The 27,714-nt window shown below is 41.9% G+C and overlaps 1 protein-coding gene across 1 annotated transcript; it reads left to right on the top strand.

The window, feature by feature from the left end:
- The first annotated feature begins 961 nt into the window (after nt 1-961).
- LOC147886843 (serine carboxypeptidase-like 44) lies at nt 962-3,803 on the top strand. The gene is made up of 10 exons (XM_087394678.1): nt 962-1,214; nt 1,634-1,744; nt 1,829-1,924; nt 1,999-2,091; nt 2,189-2,277; nt 2,442-2,708; nt 2,853-3,007; nt 3,094-3,189; nt 3,315-3,432; nt 3,598-3,803. Exons 1-10 carry the CDS (start codon nt 983-985, stop codon nt 3,748-3,750), a joined length of 1,410 nt encoding a protein of 469 aa, XP_087250804.1. The 5' UTR covers nt 962-982; the 3' UTR covers nt 3,751-3,803.
- Nucleotides 3,804-27,714: the final 23,911 nt, after the last annotated feature.

Raw genomic sequence — 27,714 nt, 5'->3', positions numbered from 1 at the left:
CGCACTCTCCTCGGAAGCAGGTTTGACATGACGTACTATAATTTTATTGCTTAATTGTTGGAGTGTGTTTGGTATTTCTATCTGCCTTTGCACGAGCCACCTCTAACTCCCATGACCCTTATGCTAGCATTAGGAATTGATGAGAGATGGTGCATTGATAAGAGAAGCAATAGTTATTGTGCGAACTTTAACTTAGTACTTTGGCAATGCTTTATGTTCACCCTAAACACCCATACTATAAGTCAAAGTATCGTCAATATTCGATGTGTATGTGTGTGTGTTGGGGCCGGTGGGGGATGGGGGCAAGGTATGCATGCCTCCGTATTTTCTCAATACATGATTATATGAGCAAGGGTTATTTTTCATGGGCCTCTAACTTCCACTTTACCATGACCCTTGTGCTCATTCTCATAGGTGACATCAACCAAGTGATGAGTGATGGCGCATTGACAAGAGAAGCATTAGTTATGGTGCATCGAAGTTCAGCTTAGTACTTTTCACAATGCTTTATGTTCACACTTTTCGATTAGTCCAAAAGAGATGGCTACTCATCAATAACTTATAGTTGCAAGGAGTTTTTTTCATGGGCCATATCTAACTCCCACTTCACCCAGCAAGAGTACGTGATCATCTCGAGAGTTGAGAGGTAGCTTTCTGAAAAGGAAAAATTCAGAGAAAGCATTGGGATGGGAAAAGTGGTGCCCTCCAGCATTGGGATGGGAAAATTTCAGAGAAAGCATTGGGATGGGAAAAGTGGGAAAAGTGCTGCTCGAGTCGCACGAGGAACATGTGTACCATGCAAGCTCGTGCATGTAAAACATGTTGCTGTTGGACAAGATGTGTGTGAAGCTGCTCAATAAGCTGCTGGCCTACAAGGAGAATCGGCATTTGAGGCTGAATGAGAGATGACCTGGAAATCATGTGGGATGGGAAAAGTGCGCAGGTAAGCTCGTGTAAGATGGAAGGATCGTCGACGTGCAAAATGGCTATGGCGCTCCTCGTGCTTCTTGTGCTTGTGTTGTGTGTCGCCCCGGCTATGGCTGCTCCTTCTTCTCACCTCATCTCGTCGCTCCCCGGCCAGCCCCCCGCTTCCTTCCTCCAATACTCCGGCTACATCCCCATCGACTCCGCCTCCGGCCTCAGCTTTTTCTACTACTTCGTCGAAGCTCAGACGGATCCCTCATCCAAGCCCCTCACCCTCTGGCTCAATGGAGGTCCCTCTCCGTTCCTTCCCTTTGAAATTCGTGTCGAAATGGCCTGGTAACGTTGTTGTTGCAAGCAGTAAGCAAATTCAGGGCCGGCGTCTTGGCGTCGTAGGGAATCATACAGCCGAAGTCATTGTGGCAATAACTTTTTGCTAGAGACTGGATCTTTGCTTGGCTTGTGTTAATTGGTCTTCGAGTACGACGAGATATCTTTATCGCCGGGTATCTTTATTCTGAGAAGCGGCTTTCACATGGTCTAATCAGCCAACTTAGGCCTGAAATGGCTCGACTATTCAAGGGGACGCTGTAGTCGACGTCCTCTCGAACGAGAAGAAAACGATTTCTGTGTGTTGTCTGTAACTGGCATTGTCGTTGTTGCAACAATTAGATAATTAATGTGCGAAGGATTCAAGTTCGTGTATCTGCAGGACCTGGTTGCAGTTCGGTCGGATATGGGGGCTTCAGGGAAAATATTGGACCGTTCCTCGTGACCAAAGAGAGCGGAGAGCTGATAGCCAACGATTTCTCATGGAACAGAGGTTCTGTCTAATAACAAGATTTCCGATTCTAGCATTTAACTACTTCCGCTCCGCAGCATAAACTTGGAGTGCTTGCATGAACAGTTTCCAACATGCTATTCTGGGACTTTCCGGCGGGAGTCGGCTGGTCTTACTCCAACACGAGCACCGACTTATACATCGCCAACGACACATCCACGGGTGCGGCCGAGAACTGGCAAAAGTTTGAAATTCCTTTGAATGTGTCACATAAATCGATCAATGTGTGAATGCAGTTGCGCAAAATTTCGAATTTCTGTGGAATTGGTTCGAAGCTTTCCCAGAGTACAAGGGGCGGGAGTTGTTCATCACCGGCGAGAGCTATGCAGGTACTATCATCCTTGTTCTTCTCGAGTAGATGGATCATCTTCTGTCTGCAAATAAATGGATCAGTCCTGTTCTCTTACGCAAGTGTTCTTCGTGTAGGCCATTATGCTTTTGAGCTCGCAGCTGTGTTGGTGGATTACATTAACGAGCAAGCCGGCCAGTCTGTCTTTAATTTAAAGGGTCTAGCGGTATGTCGCCCGAAGTTCTTATATTCTGGTGTGGATTTCTGATTTCTGCCGCTCCTCGATCGGACATTCCGTCGCTTTTTTTGAATGTATACTGTTGATTTCTTTCGATGTCGGGTGTCGATTCAGGATTATGGATCTCACTGATCGGACACTCTAATATACAGATTGGCAATCCGCTTCTCAACGGCCAAATCGACATCTCCGAGACCTTCTTCTTCGAGTGGAGCCACGGCATGATCTCCGATCAGACCTATGCAGCGGTGGTAAACACCTGCAACTTTTCCGTGTCCGCGGTGCCCACGGAAGCTTGCGTAGCAGCATCAGCCGAGAGAGATCGAGAGGTGACCGATTTCGTCGATCATTACGACATCCTCATCGACGTCTGCCTCTCCCCAGCTGACAACGAACAAGCTCGACGACGATCCCTCAAGGTACATAAGGCCTCTGTTTTTCTTTTAATTAACGAGCCGGTGTCTTTCACCCTCCCTCGCTCAAATTAGTTCCACGGGCAGAGATGTCTTTCTTAAGACTATGTTTTTCTCCTTCTCCAAGCAAATTTCTCTACATTCTTGCAGACTACCATTAAACAAGGATCGTCTACACCCGATGGACGACTTGACGTTTGTGTGGATGACGAGCTGGTAGCTTATATGAATCTGCCGTCAGTCCAGCATGCTTTCCACGCAAATACGACTGGCTTGCCTTACCGCTGGTACTACTGCAGCCAAGGGTATAGACTTCCCTCTCTCTTTGTCTCTCTCAAAGCCTCGGGGGCTCCTTCAATCATCAATCTTATGTACTTTTTTTACCTGGCAGAAAATCCCTACTGTATGACGAGTCGAGAGTCTATAACTCCATGTTGCCTGTTCTAGCTCACATTCTCAACGCGGGGGTTCCCATCCTCGTTTACAGGTGAGTGTTAATTCTGCTCTTTTAGTTTCCATGATTCAATGTGTCTTGACAGACAACCAGCGGGACTTGCCACGTGCTCCGCCAGCTGTACTTTCTGAAACTACCTGGGTCACCAATTTGCGCAGTGGAGACCAAAACTCAAGATTTGCGTTCAGTGCGACGAGGCGACAGATTCATCAACTCTCAGAAATCATGAACCTGACCACGACTGTGCCTTATAGCGCTTGGTTCGAAGGAGGACAGGTAATCAATAAGTTGTGAGAGAGTCGCGAAATTGTTCCCTCTCATTTGATTTTCAAGCTACATATTTTGCATCATTCTCTTCCGATCCTTGCACTTTGAATCTTTCCGGTTCATTCTTCTTGATGCTGAGACGATTCCTTCTTGCCAAAAATCTGTGGCCTGCAGGTGGGTGGATGGACGCAAGTATATGGGCCTCTGAGCTATGCGACGGTGAGGGGAGGAGGACACATGGTGTCCTATAGTAGTCCAGCTCGCGCTTTTACGTTGTTCAAGAGCCTCCTAGCAAGCGAGCCTTTACCATTGGACTCGCCATATTAAGTGCGGGAGCGAAGGCAAGAGCTGGACCATCAAAGCAAATAACATGCGCCCTGCATACGTGCTTATAAAATAATGGGTGCATCCTTAAGATTCATTTATCAATGTCAGCATATCAAGTATTGACAGAAATCTAGAAATCTTATAATCAAGTTTCGAAGTATGAGTATCAAGTATTATGCTATTAACAACCAAGAATAACAACACCCATCAATAGAATGAAGTCCAAATCTATAGAAATTGAGAGAGTGGACATTGCAACTAATGAATTGGTTATACTTCATTGATGAATACAATGCTTTACATATATGTATGCATGACAGTTACGAAGAGGCATACCCTCTCGAATCCGCGTGTGTGTCACTAGAATGAAGTCGAAATCTCTAGACATTGAGAGAGTGGGTATTGCTACTACGGATGAATTGGTTATACTCCATTGATGAATACAATGCTTTACATAGAGTTGTGCGTGACGGTGATGAAGAGGCATACCCTCTTGAATCTGTGTGTGTGTGTGTGTATCTGGTGTGAATCAAGACCTTAATCGATCTTTTTTTTTTGCATCATACGGGATGGCCAAGGGCTTGATCTCAAGATCAACACATATACACCCACATGTTTTAGCCGCTAGCCTCATCTTGATCATTCTCTTCACAGTCATCTCCATGAGAGTCATCCTCATCGCGATTGCGTTCGTCTCCTGGATCTGGATTTGCTGATTTGTCTTAATCGCCTTGGTCATTTGGATCGTCATTGGCTTGGTCTTGATCTTCATGATCATCCTCGTTTGGGCAATTTGGGTCTTTATGCTCTTCATGATCGTGTCATCTTCTGATGCAAGTTCATCTTGGATGTTTCCATCAGAAGTGCCTTCAACGTCATTCTGGTTTCCAACGTCCTTTGCTACTGCTTCGGCAGGCTCAATAGTTCCATCTTAGTCTTGTGCATCAACAAGCTAATCATCATATCCTGTTCAGCATGCAACATAGCCTACCACTACATACTCATGTTGTTTAGTTTTGTTTTCATTTTCCTAATCCAAAATGCCAGGGCAACATTTCTTCAATGGCCATTCATCATAAGCACCTTTGTCACCAGGATAAAAGGGTACGTGAATCGCTATGCACCAAAAAAGTTAATTTCTTTTTTCACTTTTGGATCGACTCTTGGTCTTGCATAATTGATGATTAATAGGATCATTCATCTTTGGAATTGATTTAGAGGAATTGAATAAAACAAATTTACCGTCAAACAAGTGTATCACAGTTTGGCCTTTCACTGGCTGAAGGTTGCCGGTCTTCCAGTTCCGTTAGTTCCTTCAATGTGGGTTGTTGCAAGTCTGTGGGTAGTTCCTTCAATGTGGGTTGTTGCAAGTCAACTCCTCGTGTTTGATTACTGGTCACTCATTGATTAGGAGTTGTAACTATTTGCACAAAAAGAGATTGCAGGGTTTTAGCGAAACAAGGTCACCTATTTCTTTAATGTCCATGTGGAAGTAGTATTTGCAAGCATGCTTCAGCTAGATGTAACATCTTGGAGTGTGATAATCATAGAATGTGCCCAAAATGAGCATGGCAAGAGGCCTTGCAACTATTTGTTAAGCTAGACATGCCCCTTTAGCATCGTTGAGTTTGCTTTTGTCATGCCATTAGACAAGATACTACAAAACAAATTCGAACTAACATTGTATAAGAAATTGGAGAGTGATAAAAATTGCACAATGAAACAAATGGTTACATAATAATAATATCAGTTTCTATTAGAGCATGTTCTAAAGAAATTTATCTTTTAGGGGTGTCCTAGATGGTATTTCATGTTGGAGTGCATTGGGATGTTGCTTTCATGAAACAATCATTTAAGAAAGAGGATATATATTTTTCATATTTTTTGTCTTTTACCGTGTAGAACAACAATAAATCTCTTAAATAATAATGACTTTATGGGTATCTAGATTATCAAACTTTATGTAAAACTAATATTAATTTATCGAGTATGGGGTATATCCTTGATGATTAATAGTCTCTGCCTGTAAATGTTGGAGGTGTGTCACTCATTTCATCATAATCATCCAAGAAAGGACACGATATCCATGAATTGTAGAATATGCCACTCATATGCTGCTCTCGCTTCAACACAGTCGCTCGATGTTTTAAATTACTCAATCACATGCACAGGGTATGTCCTTGATGATTAATATGTCTCTGTCTGTAAATGTTGGAGGTGTGTCACTCACTTCATCATAATCATCCAAGAAAGGACATGATATCCATGAATTGTAGAATATGCCACTCAAGCTGTTAGAATATGAAGCCAAGTTGAGTCAGTTTGGTGTGTTCTAGTGTGTTCTAGTGTGAGTTCTATGGATGTCGCGTGTCATATTGGGAATTATCCCATATGCATAAGTGTTCATATGTGTGTGTGTGCTTATATAAGAGTTGTACTTGTCTAGTGTCAAATCAATCAAGTGTTAAGCTACAAGCTCTTTGGTCTACACGTGAGTACTCTCATTTTTGTTCATTGCTCTAGTCATTTAATTTCCATTTCATTATGTCTCCTTTTGAGTATCACTTCCTCTCTCCCTAGCCTACCCTCTCTCTCTCCCTCTTTCCACCATGTTCCTTCATGTGGTATCAGAGCCTCCCTTCCTACCTTCCCCTTCTTCTTGCTCAATCTAGAGGATGAGAGAAGCCCACAAATGGAAGCTCCCCTCTCCTCTAAGGTAGAGCCTCCCTTCCCTTAGCCTTGCCATGGTTCCTCGCAATCAAGTACTCTGCAGTCCTCGTTTGTGAGTTCCGTTCACTCTCGCATCAGTTCATGGTTCTCCCTCAACATTGGCAGATGTTCCTCATGAGTTGGTCGCCAGAAACTTGTTTTGGAGTAGTTTAGCGGCTATTTTTTGACCTTTTGAGGTCTAATTGCTACGGTTTTTAAAATTTTGGCACTTCCCAAACATAAACAACCCTGTCCCGCACCTTTTCAAAGGGATTTTTTTTTTTTTTTTGTCCATACAGACCTCTACAAACGGATGTGCGACACTACCATGAGTCTGTACAACTTGTCAAAAGGCTTTGATAGGTCTCGTTATCAAGGCCTGGCCGAGTGATGTTGGTGTATTCCTAGACCTATGAGTTGGTCATGTAGCCATGATATAACGTGAGCCTCTTAGCATGTTGAGTCTCAAGCCATGAGAGTTCTTGGATCAACTTCTGGACACGCTCAGACTTTAGCCTCTAAGTTACATAGGGTGCATAGTTTGATGACCGTCATTGTCATGTTCTATTCTTGGCACCATTCCAATAGTCCCTCACCTTAGACTGTCACTGTCATGTTCTATCCTTGGTTCCATTCCAGTAGTCTCTCACCTTGCCATGTTAAAATATGAAGCCAAGTTGAGTCAGTTTGGTGTGTTCTAGTGTGAGTTCTAGTCTAATGAGTTCTATGGATGCCACGTGTCATATTGGGAGTTATCCCATATGCATAGGTGTTCATATGTGTGTGTATGCTCTTATATAAGAGTTGTACTTGTCTAGTGTCAAATCAATCAAGTATCAAGCTACAAGCTCTTTGGTCTACATGTGAGTACTCTCATTTTTGTTCATTAATGCTCTAGTCATTTCATTTCCATTTTGTGATGTCTCCTTTTGAGTATCACTTCCTCTCTGCCTAGCCTACCCTCTCTCTCTCCCTCTTTCCACCATGTTGCGTCACAAATGCTGCTCTCGCTTCAACACAGTCGCTCAATGTTTTGAATTACTCAATCACATGCACACCAAACTTTTTTTGAGAAAAAAGACTGATGGTTTAGCCGTCTCAAACAACCACCATGGTGGCCCTTGCTTGAGGCAAACCACCGCGGTGGCCTATACTCTACTTAAGCCTCCTCTATATAAGAGCAAGCCCGTGAAGGCCATATTCATCACTGGCTACAGCAACCCTGATTCCTTAGCATCCAGCCTCCGTCCTCTACTGTTTCCAGCACGCCATCAAAGCTTCTCACATAGGAGCGCACGGCTAGGAGGCAGCACCATCTATTGTATCAGTCTTATCGTAATCAAATTTTTGATTCTCCATACTATCTGCTCTTCTCTCTTGCATACGAGATCCTGTTATCTATTGAGCACAGACGTTGTATTGTTTTCTTATGTGGTATCATAGCTTGGGCTCTAGCAAGAAGATTTGGTAGTGTGTTTCTATTTGCAAGCAGATTGTGAGAGATGGCCCAGCTCGCAAGACTGCGAATCCCACCGTTCGGCGAAAGCGAAAAGCTGGACGGCACTAATTATCCACTTTGGAAGTTCAAGATGAAGACCAATCCTAAGCGCATACGAGCTTTGGGATATTGCTACTGGGGTGGACGTGAAACCGGTTGTGAGATCGAATCCAGCCAATGCATGACAACAAATAGTACCAACTGTGGATGAGATTCTTGCATGGACAAGAAGAAATGCAGATGCGCTGTGTTCTATTGCCTGCAGTGTAAAAGATTCTGTCATGGCGTTAATTCAACATGTCACCACAACGGAGGAGGCATGGACGATCTTGAAAAATCAGTACGAGACCACGAATCAAACGCGGATTCAGAATTTGGAGACTCAACTCGCGAACGAGAAACTGTCTGAGTCTAAAACAGCAAAGAAGTTCATCACCAGGGTGAAGAATCTGCGCAATCAAATGACTGCAATTGGCATCACCATCACCAGCGAGAATCTAGCATGAAGGTGCATATGGATTCTCCCACCAAAGTATGACGGTCTTGTTACAACGCTGAATATGCAGAATAGAAATCCGCCCCTCAACTTTGAGGATTTCAGCGCAATGCTTCTGGAGGAGGAGATGCATCAAAAGATGAGGACTGGAGAAGATTTGACTTTCTCGGCTAGATCAAAGAAAGATAAGGGTAAGGACTCTGGTAACCCATCTTCTTTTGATGATAAAAAGAGAAAGAAGAAGATCAAGTGCTTCTATTGCAACAAGGTAGGGCACAAGCAGAATGAGTGCCAGAAGAAGATTGCAGATGAGAAGAACGGGGTAAAGAAAGAGTCCAGCAATAGCGCGCAGGCAATACTAGTGGAGCTGTTTGTAGCAATTGAGGAGATTTGCATGGAGGCAGTTCATGGACCTACGGATGAACCTTGGAATATTGACAGTGGTGCATCGCGCCACATGACGAGTTGTAAGGATTGGTATACCTCTCTACATCCAGTAGGGAATGACATCATGGTAGTAATCGGCAATGATGCAAAATGCCCAGCAAAAGGAAAAGGTATGATTGCTCTCAAGTCAGATGGAGTTGTAAAACAGTTGTCCGATGTTCTTTATGTGCCAGATATCAAGAGGAACTTGTTGTCCATTTTTGTGATCACGGATCGGGACCTCAAAGTTCACTTCGATAAGAATGGTGCATAGATTGTGGATCTTCAAGGGAAGGTCATTGGTAAAGGTACACAGCACAACAACATCTACGAACTCTCAGCTTTTAGTTCTTGAGCCGATGTGAGCAACACTAAGCTGTGGCATGAGAGGTTTGGTCATCTAAACCTCAGTTCTTTAAAGGAGATGCATGAAAGTGGAATGATTGCAGACCTACCAAAAATTATAGATCTGCTCGATGTATGTGAAGCTTGCATGATGGGCAAGTAGCATCGGCAGCCCTTTCCTAAAGAGGCCAGCAGGGCAAAGGCTCCTCTAGAGCTCGTTCACACGGACCTTTGCAGAAAGATGGAGACGGAAGCTTTGGGTGGTTCCTACTACTTCATGATGCTGATCGATGAGGGATCGACGACTACAGTAGAAAGATATGGATATACTTCTTGAAGACTAAAGATGAGGCTTTCAGCAAGTTCAAAGAATGGCATGTAATGGTCGAGAAAGAAATGGGGAGGAAGGTGAAGAAGTTGAGATCAAACAGAGGTGGAGAGTTCACATCAAGTGAATTCGTAAGTTACTGCAAAAGTCATGGGATCAAGAGGCAAAAACCCCCGCCACATACATCACAACAAAATGGAGTAGCAGAGCGCAAGATGCGCGTCATTTGCGAAATGGGCAGGAGTATACTGAAAGGGAAAGATTTGCCAAAGACTTTCTGGGCTAAAGCATGTAACACAGTAGTTTAGCTACACGAAGGCTATGAACGGGATAACTACAATGCAGGCATTTTCTGGTAAGAAACCTTTAGCTGCATATTTCAAAGTTTTTGGATGTGACTATTTTGTGCATGTCCCTGATGCTAATAGGACCAAATGAGAACCGAAGAGCCGAAAGTGTATTTTCTTGGGCTACAGTGAAGAGGCAAAGGGTTACCGTCTCTATAATCCTGTAACTAAGAAGGTAATAGTAAGTTGCGATGTGGTCATCTCAGAACAGCCGCATCAATTGGAGGAGGATGCTTCCTTCCCAGACAACCAGGACCAGGATATCCATCTAGTACAACCACCAATAGTAGACTGAACTCCCCCAATGGTGCTTGGGAGGATTCAAGATAAAGAAGAGGAAGAAGAGCCTGCAGAACCACAACGGCAATGGCCATTCCCGAAGTGGGTAAAGCAGCTTTTGGACGACAGAGAACCTCCAGCCATTGAGGAGGAACCATCCAAACACCGCCGGTCCAAGAGATTAGAGGAGCAAAGAAGGGCGCACGAACACTTGGTCAACTACGCTTTGATGATAGAAGTGATCCGTGCTAAAGAACCCAAGTGTCTTGAAGAGGCACAGGGTGATGATAGGTGGATGGAGGCTATGTAGTCAGAGTATGGCTCCATAATGAAGAACAACACTTGGGACCTTGTGGATCGACCACCAAAACGCAAGGTAATTAATCAGCACCAAGTGGGTGTAAAACACCAAGTACAAGTCCGACGGCACACTGGATAAGTATAAGGCTCGGCTCATGGCAAAAGGATTCGCACAGGTACATGGTTTTGATTATCAGGATACTTTTGCTCCCACAGCTTGACTAACCACAATTTGCAGTTTTGGCTTTAGCAGCACAGGAAAGTTGGCCCGTGTTTCAGATGGATCTAAATCCGCCTTTCTCAATGGAGATCTCAAGGAGGAGGTATACGTGGAACAACCACCAGGTTTTGTGATCCCCGGTTCAGAAGGTAAACTCTGTAAACTTAAGAAGGCACTTTACGAGCCAAAACAGGCCCCACAAGCCTGGTACCAACGGATTGATGCCTACTTTCTGCAAAACAGGTTCAAGAGGAGCCCATCTTGTGTAAATTTGTATATCTACAGAGACGGAGGCAAGTGTATGATCGTGGTCCTTTATGTGGACGACCTTGTCATAACAAGGAATCATGAAGAGAAGATCTCACAGACAAAGCATTTGCTAGGAAGAGAGTTTAAAATGACAAACCTCGGATTGATGCATTTTTGTTTGGGGATTGAAGTTTGGTAAGAGCCAAAATAGATCTTCATCTCACAGCTGAAGTATGCTAGAGAGATACTGAAGGCATTTGGCATGGCTAAGTGCAAGACAGTTAGCACCCCTATGGAGGTAGACGTGAAGCTCTCAAATGAGGATTCATCACCACTCGTGGACGAAGCGAAGTACAAAAGGCTTGTGGGCAGTTTGATTTACTTGTGCGACACACGGTCGGACATCAGCTTTGCGACTGGTGTACTAAGCAGGTTTTCCAACAAGCCCCGGGAGAACCATTGGAGGTCAGGGATGCAGGTGCTGAAATACATCAAAGGCACACTTGATTATGGCATCACCTATACCAAGGGCAACACTTTTGTGACTCGGATTGGGCAGGAGACGTGGACAGTAGGAGATTAGTGACAAGTTACTGTTTCTCACTGGGATCTGGAGCTATCATGGGTCAGCAAGAAGCAACCCACAATTGCTCTTTCTTCTTCCGAGGCTAAGTACAAATCAGCATGTTTTGCTTCTTGTGAGGTAGTGTGGTTGAGGAGGATTTTAGGGGACATGGGTGCAGTGCAGAACAAGTCTACGCAGTTATCATGTGACAATCAGAGTTGCATGGCAATTGCCAAGAACCTTGTGTACCACGCTCGCACAAAACACATTGAGATTCAATATCACTTTGTACGCGAGCTCATCATGGATGGAGAGGTCGACTTGGTGTACTGTTCGACTACACAGAATGCTATGGACATGTTCACAAAGGCTCTTGGAAGAGACTCTCTAGAGAGGGAGGATTACCAAAAAGCGAGCGAAGAAAAGCGAGCAGCCCCAAATAAGCAAGCAAGATTAAATAGGTTTCAAGCAAGCGAGAACCTCATCCAGCATCTTATTCCTCTCAATATCATTGGAACAATTTATGTGATAGCAAATTAAACATATTCCAACAATGAAGGCATGCCTAAAACTCACAATTAACTTCTCTTTCATACCCATACTATCACAAAGACACAACAATACATAAAATTTGTGATAAAAAAAGAAAACACTACTCAGATTGAACATCCACACAGCAAGATAATGATAGATCACAAGGTAGAATATATGACTGAAAATATGTAAACATGATCATGTGCTACATATACATATCATGTCTTTTATGCTTGCAGAAGATCATCCATACATTCGATCCAAAAACATAGAAATAGAACTAACTATGTCAAAAGAAAAAAAACAAATTTTCATCATAAGGATTAATTTTGCTTAGTGAAAATACCTATGTAATCTGGACAATACCATGCTTTAAAAAACTCAGGGAGCCAAAAAAGGATTTTAGCCCTCCATACTTCTATTATGACCAATGTCTAAATGATAGTTCTATCGGAACTAGAAATGAATGCATCTAACCACTATGTTGAGTGCTCATCCCCAGTATCCTGTAGACTATCATGTTAAACTCAATACTTGACCACAAACTCAAGCATAAGAGGAGCATGATTCAAGTGAAATAATTGGCAAAGACACTCTATAACTAGTATCCTACTGCATCTAACGGAAAATATGCACCAAGCATTAACAAGCTTCTATTTCCACCCCTATAAGCAAACTCATATCCTGTAGTATGAAAAACTTTAAGGAAAACATTGCACTTAATGCATCAATTAAGCCAGTGACTACTCATCATGCACAATCGAACAATCATCAAGGAAAATGTAGTCAAGCAAGTTGAAGCAAAAAACCAAATATCTATTCGGATCTATGCCGTGGTGTATCCGCCAACCATGAGTAGCAAAAGAACCTATGAAAAAGGCAAAATAGGGATAATTATGCCACTCTACCATGTGTGGGGATTAAAGGTCACTGTGCCTTTACCCCAGTTATGTACAATACTCAAATGCATATATAAATGAATGAAAAAGAAGATTAGGGTGTTATGCACCCACCAAAACTTGTGTGGCTCTCTGTTTCTCTCTCTCCCTCTTCCGTTCCTGCTTCCGTTGAGAGCACTCTCAACTAGTATCAGAGCCCAGGTGATCTAGCTGAGCATGCGTGAATGCCTGGAAGCTCAGCAGCTCTGTGGGAGGAAGGAGAAGCTCTGTGGGAAGCTTTCTGGGTGGCTTTAATTGCATCCGAGTGTGCAGAGACCTTGGAGGAACCTTTGGAAAAGTCACTTTGGTTTTGCGAAGTGGTTTTGAGAGCCTGTTAAGTGTTTTCAAAGAAAAAGTCGTTTTTTGAGCTTTTTCCTGTTCCGTTCGATGACAGAGACTCCGTATTGACTTGTAGAGGCAACTATTGCTTGCTTTTGGTGTCCACTTCACTTCAGGAGCTTGGAAACACCTTCATTCTTGAATCTGGGATAATTTCATTGGATTTCTGACTCACTGTGTCAGTTTCTGCGTTTTTCTACCCGGGTGTTGAAACTCAAGTTTGGAGCAACCATTTGCAGATCTGTCAGTTCCGGTGGACTCAGGAGGTCCTAAAACTTCTATGTTGCTCATCATTCGCACTCCGGTGGAGTTTACAAATAACTATGTTTCCAAAAACTTTTTTAGGTCCATGTGTTGGTCCCGGTGATTGAGACCACGGTTTCCAAAACCGTCTGTCCCATTGCGTTCCGGATGCCCAAAAACCCCTACCTGTCAGTTCTTGCACGATTCGGTGGAGTATTTTCAGAGTTATAGATCTCTGTGTATTCGATTTTGTCTCTCTGTTTTGCATTTTTCATTCTAAGGTTTTGAAACCTTAGATTTATGCCACATGGCAGTGGATAAGTGTTGACTCCCATTTCTCACTCATCGGTTGGGATTTTGGAGTTCCGACAGAAGAGAGATATTTGCACATTTTCTTGCTGAGTCTGATTATGCAATGGCGCCCTTGTTTTGAGGCATCTCAGGTTCTATTTCAGTAACGGTCTTTTCCGTGGGACCATGATTTCTTGAGCATACCTTATGCAGATCACTTTGGTTGCAGTTTGAGCCATGTGCACTCATTCATGGTGTGCATTGGGTTTCAGTGGATGATTTATAGGCCATTTGGATGCATTGTGATCCTTATTGGATGCGCTGATAGGCCCAGATTGCCTTGTGGGATGTTATTTTTATGGACGCTTTGCACATGGATGCTATATTATGCTGAGGGACAGCTTTGACACATTGCAGGTGATGCACTGATAGTGTTATGCTCTCTTGGATGAAATATTATTGATGCATGTGCCCATGGATGGTGTTTATGCTTGAGCCATTTGGCACCTATTGGCATTTTGGATTGCTATTGCAGTTGGCATTTTCTTTTGGGCCAGATTTGCTCATATGGATGCATAGTACATGCACACTAGCATTTGGGATTTTGCTTTATTTGCATCATGGCATCCTCTTCCATGTCTGAAAAGGAGTTTTTCAACATTAAAAAGTTTGATGGGACAAACTTTTCTTTGTGGAAAGAACAGATAAGGGATGTGCTTATTCAAAAGAAGTAGATTAAACCCTTGGCAGGGATTGAAGCTAAGCCTGCAAATATGTCTGAGGATGATTAGAATGAGTTGAATGCATTAGCAAAGTCTACTATTAGACTTCATCTTGCAGAGTCAGTTTATTTCATAGTAGTAAATGAGCAGACTACGGAATATTTGTGGAAGAAACTGTGTGCCACTTATGAGAAGGAAACTGCCTCTAATTTTTCCTCATGAAGAGGTTGTTTGAGCTGCAGATGAAGGAAGGGGTCTCCATTGCTTCTCACTTGAATGAATTCAATATTATTTTTAGCTAGCTTCAGGCTCAGAAGATGAATTTTGATGCAGAGGCTAAGGCAATATTTCTTTATGTTCATTGCCATCCTCATGGGATACCTTTCGTACTGAAGTTTGATGATGTTGTGGGTAGCTTGTTGGCTAAGGAGATTAGACGGAAGTCTATGGACGACAACAAGCAGGATGCAACCTTAAATGTGCAAAGGGGCAGATCACAGTTCAGGGGGAAGTCCTAAGAAAGAGGGAAGTCTCGTAGCAAATCCAGGGCACGGAACATTGAGTGTTACCACTATGGCAAGAAAGGCCATATGAAAAAGGATTGCTACAAGCTGAAAAGAGAGCAAAAGGATAAGAAAAAGAATGCAAATTGGGGTGCAAATCATAAGGAAGAGAGTCCAAGGGAGGACAAAGGAAGAGTGAAGATCGAGGAGATCAATACAGTCACACATGATAGTGACAATGACGTTCTCTTCATGTCTACTTTATCTGCAGAGTTGCTTACCACTTCAGATGATGCATATTCCTAGGATTGGATTTTAGATTCTGGTGCTTCATTCCATGTTACTCCCCATAGGGAATGGTTCTCCACTTATGACAGTGGAAAGACAAGTTGTGTGCATCTTGGAAATGACTATGCATGTGACATAGTGGGAGTAGGTGACATAAAGTTTTCTTTTGCAAATTGGTATGGATTTATTTTGAAACATGTGAGACATGTGCCTAAGTTGACCAAGAGTCTTATTTCAGTGGGTCAGCTAGATGATGCTGGTTTTCACACCACTTTTGGCTTTCAAAGTTGGAAAATTTAGAAGGGCTCTATCACTACTACACACGCATCCTATTGCGACGTTTACATACCGACGATTAGCGCCCGCTTAGCGTTAATCGTCGGTATAAAAATCGGGTTTTGTAAATCGTCGCTATATAGCGACTTTTGCTAAAAGTCGCTATATAGCGACGTTAGTAAAAGTCGCTATATAGCGACTTTTAAAAGTCGCTATATAGCGACACCGAGACAAAATATTATAGCGACGTTTTACAGAGAGGTTTTTTTTTTTTTTAAGGCCTTAAAAATTATTTTTTTCCAATGACAAAATTTTTTAAATTTTCATACATGTTTGAGCTCATAGAGAATTAAAAAATGAGAGCATGTACATCAAGCCTTTGAAGCTCATATATTCATGTCCAAGTTTGAGATGAGAAAAATCAAATAAGAGCATTTACATCAACTGTTTCATCTTGAGCCAAGTCTAAGGCGCCAAGCAAGTCTATCTCCAACTCTATACCGAGTTGATCTCCTATATCATCATCGTACTCTAGTATCGTACGTTCACCTAAAAGTATTTGATCATCTTCTTCAATAAAGCTTAAGTGTGGTGATTGATCTTGATGATTGTTGTCTTCTTCGTCAATATCGTGATCTCCATCCTCCTCCCGTGCGATGTCATTATGCGCACCTTCCTCTTGCCTCATATGGTGATCTACATCTTCTTCGCTAGATTCATCAATTGGATCCGGCATTGGTAGTGGCATCTCCATATCCACATCTCGATCTTCAAAAATTTGCTTACTTCGTGGTGCAACTTGGATCACGTACCACCATCTTGGATCAGAACGATCCGGATGAAAAACCACCTATATTGAAGATGGGTGCCAAATGTCGTCAATTATATATATATCAATGGACTTTAAAAATGAAAGCTTCGACTAATTAAATCATTAGTATGCACCTGCTCACAGTGCTCGGGAAGAACAAAAGTATCACTTTCATCGGTCCAATGTTTGGTGGAGTCTATTGCAAAGAGACCGCTACTATATTTTCTCACTGTCACATGGGGACCGTTGTAAGTAGTTCTAAACCATTTTACATCAAGAATGAAAATAGTAAATCGTCTGAAATCAATTTCATAGATGTCGCGTATGGTTCCACAATAATCCAACTGTGAGGAGAGAAGATTGATATCCGAAGCACTTGCTCGGCTATCTTGTGTGAAGTTAGCCATGACTCCACAATCATACGTGACTCTCTTTGAATCGATGCGTTCCACGCGAAAATGTCGTCCATATGACCATAATGCACTATACTTTTTGTACTGTAAAATTAGAGCATCATTAAATCAATGAAGATGCACCTATTTTATAGCATATATTGCCACAAATAATTACTTAATTATGTCAAGAGATAAGAAACTTACATGCACCATACATCCAGATGATAACTCCCGCTCGCGCTCGTTTATTATCTCTCCATCACGTTCGGCTTTACGTACAGCTAGTTGTAGCCAATCAAGTGACATGTGAGTAGGGAGAAGAGCCAGATCTCGTGGATATGGTTGTGATCGCCTGTACATTACTTTGAATCTCGTCCTTGCATTTATTCTTTCTGCTTTGGCCACTTCATATCTCTCAATCCACTTCTGCATCTCAGGGCTATTGAGGATACAAAACTTATTGAATTTCTCCATTTGCTCTTCGCTCATCTTTCTTTCAATCCCTTTTCCTTGGGGGACCTTGCCAATGATGCGATCATCATCCTTGTTGTGCCAAGCTTGCGGCATATCAGGATCTGTGGATGCAAGAAACTCTGTGATATATACTAATGACTCTTGCACAAGCCATCCCTCTGCCATGCTTGCTTCTGGTCTTGCTCTTTGTCTTACAAACCCCTTTAAAGTTTTCATAAACCGCTCGAGAAAAAACATCCATCGATTATGAACGGTACCTGCTATAGCCACCTCATCAACTATGTGCACAAGCAAGTGGACTTGAGTTGTCATAATGCTTGAGGGAAAGTGCTTCTCAAGCAAGCATACGGCTTTGATGGATTCCACCCTAGCCTTCTCGATGCTCGATATAGAGATCTCTTTTTGAGATATCCACCTATTTCACATGTCCATGCATATGTAAGATATTTGAGATATCCACCTATTTCACATGTCCATGAAGAAAATACATAATGCGAATTGATAGTAAGCATACCTCACAATACCACAGATCTTGAATATAGCATTTCTAACATCTTCTTGTAAGCACCCTTTTATTGTAATTGGAAGGATGAACTATCAAAGCAACAATGAAATCATGTCAACAATATAACATAATAATAATTACGCTAATGCATCACTATTATCATGCATGTGCATGAGCTCATGCTTATGCTCATGCATGTGCATGAGCTTATGCTTAAGTTTCCGCATAAGCTCATCTTAAGCATAAGCTCATGCTTATGCGTGAGCTTATGCGGAAATAGAGAATGAGAGAAGCATAAGCTCATTCTCTATTTCTGCATAAGCTCATTCTCTATTTCCCACTCTATTTCCCCCTTCTCTCATTTCCCCCTTCTCTCTTTCTCTATTTTCCCTCATCTCTTTCCCCTTCTCTATTTCCCCCTTCTCTCATTCTCTATTTCCTCATTCTCATTCTTTTCTTTCCTTTACATCTTCTTTCCCTCTTATCTTTCCCTCTTCTTTCCCTCTTCTTTCCTTTCCCTCTTCTTTCTTCTTGCCTATGCCTATGCCTATGAGAATGCTCATGTTTGTTTTTTGTTTTCTGTTTTCGTGTTTGTGTCTATGTTAGACATGGGATCACGTCGCTCATCCGACGAGTACGGACAGCCTCGCAGGAGGAGAGCTCACGATCTATATGCTCCAGAGGACTTTGATTCCTCTCAGGCGACTACCCCGAGGAGTACCCCTGGTCCGACTCCTCTCGGTCCTAGCACTGTGACTACCCCTGGTCTGATCCCTCTTCCACGTAGCACTGCGACTACCCCTCAGGGGACTCCTTTGCTAGCCGCGCATGGCTTTGTCGGGACTCCCGACGAGTTTGTAGCGCAGATGAGCGATGAGGAGGCAGCAAGATTAGAGTCTGATGAATCCTCTTGAGGCTGTGATGCTCTAAGAGTACATTGAGTCTCTACTTCTTGTGTAGATGGTGTACATTGAGTTTCTACTTCTGGTGCAATTGGGATAGTCTCAATCTCTTCCTCCTTTGCAAGATGTGATGTTGTAGATGCACATTGAGTCTCTACTTCTTGTGTAGGAAGAATGCATTGAGTCTCTAATTCAAGTCGAGACTGTAATGCTTCTGCTTGAGGCTGTGATGCAAAAGGAGACTGAATTATCTCTTGTTTTTCTTTGGCTCCCTCAGATTCTTCATTGAGTCCATCATGTTGTTTCCCAATGGTAGTAGTTAGGTAGTGAGCAGTATTAGCCATAAAATCTTGTAGCTTGAGCTTTGTATATGCTTCTATTGAGACATGTTTAAAATTTTCATTGAGAAACAACATGAAGCTATAGGCAACTCTCCACCCACTACTAAACTTGTCTTTCTGCTCCACTGCGAGGTGTATGTGGAAATTTGGTTGGTCTTGATGTCTTTTTATGTAACCTTGTGAGGCAAGGTCAGTGTCATATCCATCTCCTTCAGCTTCCTTACTATCAATGGTGTCCTCACTATCATATCCAGAGCTTTTAGCATTTTCATCATCTTTCTTGCTCTCATCATCCATGGCCATCTCTATGTCAGCATCCTCTTCATGTGAGATCAGACCTTTCTTATCATACTTTATTGTGAGAGAAGCCACCAATCAAGGTATTCCAAGCAAGCAAGGCTCTCAATAATATTTACATGGTGTCCTTTTCTGATAAGAGCTTCAAACAAATGTCCCATTCGACATAATGTGACTTCCCATCCGGGCAGCAGCAGAAATTTCATCACATTAATTAAAAGATCAACACTTTTTGCTTGCCTTTCATAGTGATTTGCGTTGTGATGGAGGGGACTTGGAGCTTCATGCTCTTCCAGCACTAGTTGTAGTCTCTTTGCATTCCCTTTTATGTTGTTTTGTAAGGAGTGATTATTATAAGGGCTCTTCTGTTGAGATATCGAGCTCCACTCGTGATATGCGAGGGTGACCATTGTGTATTTATCTCACCAACTTGTTAGCTGCAGATGCAGTTGGTACACCACCCATGACTAATAGCTGGATGACAGCTATCTTTACGTACTCTAGTTAATGGCTCAGTTAGTATGCTACCTACGTTAGCTGAGTTTGGTTTGAGACCCACATATAGGGTTCATCTATTCCTTTTGTACTAAGAGAGAGTTTTTTTGGCTTTCACAACCAAGAAGAGGAAAACTATTTTCAGCTTCCACCTTTGTGTGTATTCCCCCATTGTGTATGTGAGAAAGCTACAAGTGAGACTCCTTACTTCTCTCCCAGTCTCTTCACATGGTATCAGAGCTTGGTTCGTGGTAAGGAGCTCAAGCAAGCAAACTAGGTTCGCGGTGTCTTGGTAAGAGGTTCAGTGTTGCTTTCCTTTTTCGAGTTTGGGAGCAAATCTCTGCAGGTAGCACAGCCAGAAAGTGCAAGAGTGCACTGGGGATGCCCTTCGCGGTGTGGTGAGAGGGTAGTATATGCTGTGGGGCCCATGTTTTGGTGGCAAAATGTTTTGATTACAGGCAATTTTGGGGACCGTTTTGGTGGCAGAAGTTTTCTGCAGGCACTCAAAAAAGTGCCCTGTTTTTGTTGTGCGACCATTGTTCTATAGGTTGGTGAAAAGTGCCACAGAAATTGCATCGTATGCCTTATATGCACAGAGATATTGGGAGTGATAGAATCATTCTTATTGCTTGTTGATGCAAAATGGTCACTAGGAAGTGACTGTGTGGTCAAATACCACTTTCATCAGTTTTGCAGATTTGTCCTTGTGAGGCAGAAGTTGTGTTTTTTGTAGTGACAGAATATTTTTGCAGTGTTCTATAATGGTGTCTGATGCTCTTTCACAGATAGTCACTAAAAAGCTTGACAAGAACAACTTCCCAACATGGAAGTTTAGAATGACGAATTTCCTTAAGGGAAAAGGCTATTGGGAGTTCATTACTAGAGCTGAACAAGAACCAGTTATTCCTAATGTTCCCAATCAACAGGACTTGCATGCATGTAAAGGATGGCATGAGAGAGCCAGAAAAGTTATGTACTGGCTGTCTATCAGTATTTCAAATTCTATGATTGTGCATATTCAAGATGCAAGCATGCCGAAGGAGGTGTGGGATACTTTGACAAAAATGTATAGCACAAATATGCAAGCCAGGAAAATGCAGCTCAAGCAGGAGTTGCATAATGTGCAGAGAGAAAATATGAGCATCAATGACTACCACATGAAGGTGAAGAAGATTACAGATGCACTTTCTTCCACTGGCAACCTGATTTTGAGGAGTTGATTGCTCTTCTAATTTCTGAAGAGCAGAGAAATGGTGGTGCATCTTCTTTAGGAGAAACTTCAAAAGAAACTATCTTCTACTCAAATGCTAGAAGAGGTAGAGGCAGAGGTAGAGCAGGACGATCTGGAGGCCATGGCAAAAATCAGAATATGCAGCAAATTCAAGAAAACCAGTCCTATGGAGGAGGACGTGGTAACCTTAGAGGCAGGGGGAGCCAAAGAGGTCGTGGTGGATGGCAGAAAGGCCAAAATGCAAACAACAATGTTGAATGCTACTACTGTGGTAAAATGGGTCATATGGCTAAAGACTACTATAAAAAGTAGAATGACATTATGAATGGAAAATTGCAGCAAGGCAATTATGCATCCTCTAGTAGACAGGGTGATGATAGAAATGAGCATTTGTTTATGGTGTAGCACATGACCAATTCTGTGACAAGTGCAGAAGAAAGCAATGATGTGTGAAATGTTGACTCAAGTGCGTCAAACCACATGACAGGTCATGCAGAATGGATGCAGGATGCAAGGAAAATGGAAAGACCAGGATTTGTGGAGACTAGTGATGATACTACACATGCTATTGTGCAGATTGGTAAAATTCCTTTGTCTATGCAGGATGGGAAAAAGAAATGCCTGTTTGATGTATTTCAAGTCCTGAATATCACCAAGAACTTGGTTTTTTTTGGTTAAATGGTTGAGCAGGGCTTGCAAGTCAAATTTAATCCTCATGGATTCTTTGTTGAGGATATGAAAAATAAAGGTCTCTTGATAGCAAAAGGGAAGAAGAAGGGTAGGATGTTTACGTTGGATGCAGACATGCCTGAATTGAGTGTAGAAATGTTTGCACATGGGACCGGTGTAGTTGTAGTTATTGATATCTGGAATAAACGCATTGGTCATGTTAATGTACAGTAACTTAAATTAATGCATGCCCAAAATATTGTTGTAGGATTGCCTAAGTTCAAGGTTGTAGAAATGCATAAGGTATGTGAAGCCTATCAATTTTGAAAACAGGCAAGGAAACGATTTCCTAGACATGTTCAAGAGAGTAAGAGGCCATTGGAATTAATCCACTTTGATGTGTGAACTACTAAAGTTGCATCTATTGGAGGCTATCATTATTTTGTCACTTTTATTGATGACTACAACATATAAGTTTGGGTGTATTTTATGAAAAAGAAAAGTGAAGTGTTTGGGCATTTCAAAGCTTTTAAAGCCATGGTTGAAAAAGAAACAAGCTTGCAAATAAAATGCCTAAGATCAGATGGAGGGGGAGAGTACCTCTCAAATGAGTTTACAAGGTTCCTGCAGGAGCATGGCATAAAGCAGCAATATTCATGCAGTCATACCCCACGGCAAAATGGACTTGCAGAAAGGAAAAACAGATATATTGGAGAGGTATCCCATGCCATGCTCAACGAAAAAGACCTGCTAGATTATTATTGAACTGAAGTAGTTGCTATAGCAGTCTACATAATGAACAGGTGTCCCACTATAGCAATACATGGCATGACGCCAGAGGAGATGTATACTGGTAGGAAACCAGATATCTCTCATTTGAAAGTTTTTGGTTGCATTGCCTATGTTCATGTGCCAGATGAGTTGAGATCCAAGTTGGATCCAAAAGCTGAGAAGTGCATCTTTATTGGTTATTCTCTGTAGTAAAAAGGGTATAGATGCTATAACCCTTCTACTCATAAATTTACAGTGAGTAGAGATGTTGTTTTTTATTATGAGATGAGCAGCTGGTATAAACCAGTAAATGTGATTGATGATGTAGATGCACAAAATGGTAATGCTGCACAGAATTCACAACAGTAATCACAAAATATTAGTGGACATGTAGTGTCCTCTAGCAGTGGTTCACATACTTTGCCATGGACAGGCAAATTGAGATTAGGAGAATCTCCTCAAAGCAATGAAGATAGTGGTATGCAAGTATCATGAAAGGAAAAGAGAAAGTAGATCAGCCCAACAGAGCCTTGATGATGAGTTGGGTATTCCTTTTGTTGTTACACTTGGCGTAAGGAAGACAAGGGATGTTTTGAGAGCACTTGGTAGTGAGCCTATTTTGTGCAGGTCTACTAGAGTTAAGTATCCTATGGATAGGCTGAAATATGATGGATTTACAGCCATTCACTATGCCTATATGGTCAAAGTGATACAAGAACCAAAACCCACATCTTTTGAGCAAGCCATGGGAAAAGAAAAATGGGAGAAAGCCATGGATGAAGAAATGGATGCCTTGGAAGCAAATGCTACATGGGAATTGGTGCCTTTGCCTAAAGACAAGAATGCAATTGGCTGCAAGTGGGTTTATAAGGTGAAGCACAATGCAGATGGTTCTGTGAGTAGATATAAGGCAAGATTAGTTGTCAAGGGGTATGCACAAACATATGGCATTGATTATGCAGAAACATTTAGTCCGGTTGCAAGGATGGCAACTGTAAGAGCAGTCATTGCTATGGCTACATCAAAGGGATGGTCTTTACATCAAATGGATGTAAAGAATGCTTTCTTGCATGGTGATTTGCAAGAAGAGATCTATATGGAGTAGCCACCAGGTTATGTGCACGCTGTTCATCCTGAGTTTGTTTGCAGGTTGAAGAAAGCCTTGTATGGCTTGAAGCAAGCACCTAGAGCATGGTCTGACAAGATAGGGCAGTATCTTGTCACTATTGGCTTTCAGATTTCCAAGGTAGATTTCTCACTTTATGTGAGAAAAACAGATAAAGGCATTATGTTGCTTGTCATTTGATGATTTGATCATCACAGGTGATAGTGATGAAGATATCCTTCATGTGAAAATGCTATTGAAGCAGATGTTTGAGATGAAGGATTTGGGAGAGCTGCATTATTTCTAGGGCATTGAGGTGATTAGATCCACAAGTGGGATATGGCTCTTACAGAGGCAGTATGGATTGGACATGCTATCCAAATATGGGATGATAGGCTGTAAGCCTATTTCAGTTCCTTTGGAGCAGAATGTGAAGCTGAGCATAGATGCAGGTGAGCTTCTGGAAGACCCTACTATGTACAGACGCATAGTAGGAAGTTTGATTTATATGACTATTACCAGGCCAGATTTTTTGGCTTTCACAACTAAGAAGAGGAAAACTGTTTTCAGCCTCCACCTCTGTGTGTATTCCCCCATTGTGTATTTGAGAAAGCTGCAAGTGAGTCTCCTTACTTCTCTCCCACTATCTTCACATCTTCATGCACAAGAAAAAGGTTTCAAGACTCTGTATCTTGAGACCGCATTCTCTCTTGTCCCTCTTTCTTGAGTATATACCATTGTAAATCTTAAGCTCATTGCCATATTGTTTTTCTAGGGTAGCAAACATTTTTTCCTTGTCATCTTTATCAGCAAATATGACTATGTTACATAGTCCCACTCTACCAATGGTGGCATGTAATATTCTGTCAAGGAGTTGATGAATGTCATCCAATGATATTTCATAGACAAAGAAATGCTGAGGCCTCTCCCAAGCAATGTTGTCGAATAAGAAATCATTCATTGAACTCCCTTGCACTCAACACTCTTTTTAGACTCTGAAATGATCTCATGTATGAAAAAAAAGCCCTTGTTCAAAGTTTTCGCTTTTTTGAGAGTCTAATTATTGATGACTTTTTGTGCATATGCATACACATTTTCCGAGATGTCACTTGCCATAGAAGGAGTAATTTCAGATCCATCATCTTCTACCTTCACCCATTTATGTGCCCAAGCCTTCTGTTTAGCCGACGGTAAAGCTGATGCCATCTGCCTCACAATGCTATGATCAGTTTTACATTGGCTAATTGGAATATATTTTTTTGTCAGGCAAATACTCAATTGCACTCTTTACTACATCACGCTTGACCTATTGGATGATGCAATCTTCCATGCAATGATCTTTATCCTTTTTGCCAAAAAACCATTATTTGGACATTAATTTCTCTACAGCAAGACTTGCGTATTTGTCTGGCAAGTATCTTAGAGGCCTCCACATTCGAGCTGTCATCTCTTTTTTCTCAATCTTCTTTGCCTTGTCTTTAATCAATGATGGAGCCTCATATTTGACATCTCCCTTCTCGCATGCAAGATGCACATCTTTTATCTGATGAAAAACTTCATCACTATGAAAAAGTATGCTTGTGTAGTCTTGATGCCTATCCCTTACTGTCTTAAAGCTTGTAATCACCTCTGTTCTTTCCTGCTTTCCCCTTGGTACAATGTGACAAAATATGAAGAGGGGAGAGGAGAAGAGTGGATATGCGGAGAGAGGGCACAGCTAGAGAGCAACCATAAATGACTAACTGTACACTAGATTTAATTGAAAAAATAGAATATATACAAACCCATTTAGGATAAGGGTTAGGGGATCTAACCCTTTCCTTTATGGCACTCTCTATAAGGTTAGTGCTATGCACATGTGATCGCATGATGGTGCTATGCACACATGATCACATGAAGTTGAGCGTGAACTCTCAACACCTTCCCTCAAGATCAACATCATGAAGTAGGCCTTCCCTCAAGATGATGATTCTAGGGAATCGAAGAAGGACTGAACATTACATTCCATCACACCCCTTTAATGGGAATGTCCTTCCTCTAAGACAAACCAAGAGCTAGTCGGTGTTTCTCGAATAGCTCTTTACCAAGTGGTTTGGTAAAGATGTTTGCAACATTCTCTTTGCTATCACAATGCTGTAGTGTGATGTCACCAAGTAACACTCTTTCTTTGATGAAGTGCTCTCTGACATCAATGTGCTTTGTCCTGAAGTGATATACTAGATTCTTGGCCAATGCTTCAGCCAATTGATCATCACAGTATATTGTTGTTGGCTTTGACTCATCAAAGTAATCTATTTTTGATAGTAGTCTTCTGAGCCATATAGCCTCACATGCACCTGTAGTGAGTGCTCTATATTCTGCTTTCAGTCGAAGACAAAGAAATAGTTGGCTGTTTGTTTGAAAACCATGATATAGCACCTTGACCAAGGAAAAATGCATATCTCTGTGTCGATCTCCTAGTCTCATAATCTCCGGCATAGTCTCATTGTCAAAGTATCCATGCGACTATGGATGACTTTCTCTATATTCTATCCCAAACTATCTTGTACCTTTGATGCATCTCAAGACTGTTTTGGATGCATTCCAGTGAGACTATTTTAGATTTGCCACCATAAACTGTGCTAGTGAGCGTATTGTATAGCAAATATCTGGCCAAGTGATAGTCAGATATATAAGAGATCTGATGAGCTGCCTCTAGTATGTGTCATTGATTGTAGGATTTTCTAAATCTTTAGTAAGTTTCAAACTCTGTTCCATGGTAGTGGCTGCAATCTTGCAATCTGCCATATGAAACTTCTTCAGGAGACTGTCAACATACTTGAGTTGACGCATGAATGTGCTATCTAAATCTCTCCAAAACTCAATTCCAAGACAATAGTGCATCAGTCCAAGATCTTTCATGTCAAACTCTGCAAATAAGTCAGGTTTTAGTTTTTTGATGAAGCTATCCTTGCTTCTTGTCACAATCAGATCATCTACGTACAAAAGTGCAATAGTAATGTCCTCCCCTTGAACTTTGTAGTAGAGAGTATGATCTGCATTGGATTTCATGTATCCCAGATTAGCAAAATACTTGTCAATTCTGTTGTACCAACTTCTGGGTGCTTGCTTTAAGCCATAGAGACTTTTCTTGAGATGGCAAACCTTATTATCCTTTCTTGGTTCAACATAACCTACTGCTTGTTTCATGTAGACTTCCTCGTCTAGATAACCATTGAGAAATGCATTCTTGACATTGAGCCGGTACACATTCCATCTGCTGAGTGTCGCTAGTGATATCAAGAATTGTATGGAATCCATCTTTGCTACTGGAGCATAAGTCTCACCATAGTCTTGACCATATTGTTGTGCAAATCCTTTTGCAACTAGTCTAGCTTTGTATCTTTGAATACTACCATCTGGATTGTACTTCACTTTGTATACCCATTTGTTTGCTATGGCCTTCTTTCTTGGTGGAAGGTTGCATAATTCCCAAGTATTATTCTTATACAAAGCATCCATTTCTTCATTCATAGCAGTTTGCCATTCTGGCTTGTCTACTACATCTTCAAGTACACTGGCTCTTTTGTAGCCATGATGGTAGTCATAAGAGCATAGTTGGTGGTTTCCACTTATTTTGCTTTGCCTTTCTGAGCATATGTCAATTTGGCTAGAGATCTGCTTTCCCTAGTAGATTGTCTAAGTTGCTGTGGCTCTGCTTGGGGTGTTTCTGGCAATTCTTGCCCTTCTTCATCAACTTGTTCTGTAGATGACTGTGAAGTCGATGCTTCTCTCTCCTGTGTAGGTGAGCTTTTCCACTCTGATTCCTCATCAAAGATTACATCTCTAGAGATAATGACCTTGCGGTTGATGGGATCATACAATTTGTATGCTTTGCTTTCTTCACTCTAGCCAACCATGATGCATTTACGTGACTTCGCATCCAATTTCTTGTGATGATCATCATGTATGTGGGCATATGCTATGTAGCCAAATATGCAGAGATGCCCAATGTGTGGCTTGTGTCCAGTGAATGCTTCATAAGGAGTCATACCCTATATCGGTTCGGTAGGAAGCCAATTAAGCAAGTAGT

This window comes from Dipteris shenzhenensis, chromosome 23, assembly GCF_047967505.1.
Source record: "Dipteris shenzhenensis isolate YYH24624 ecotype China chromosome 23, Dip_SZ_1.0, whole genome shotgun sequence".
Lineage (NCBI taxonomy): Eukaryota > Viridiplantae > Streptophyta > Polypodiopsida > Gleicheniales > Dipteridaceae > Dipteris > Dipteris shenzhenensis.
This window is presented reverse-complemented; position numbering and strand designations above follow the sequence as displayed.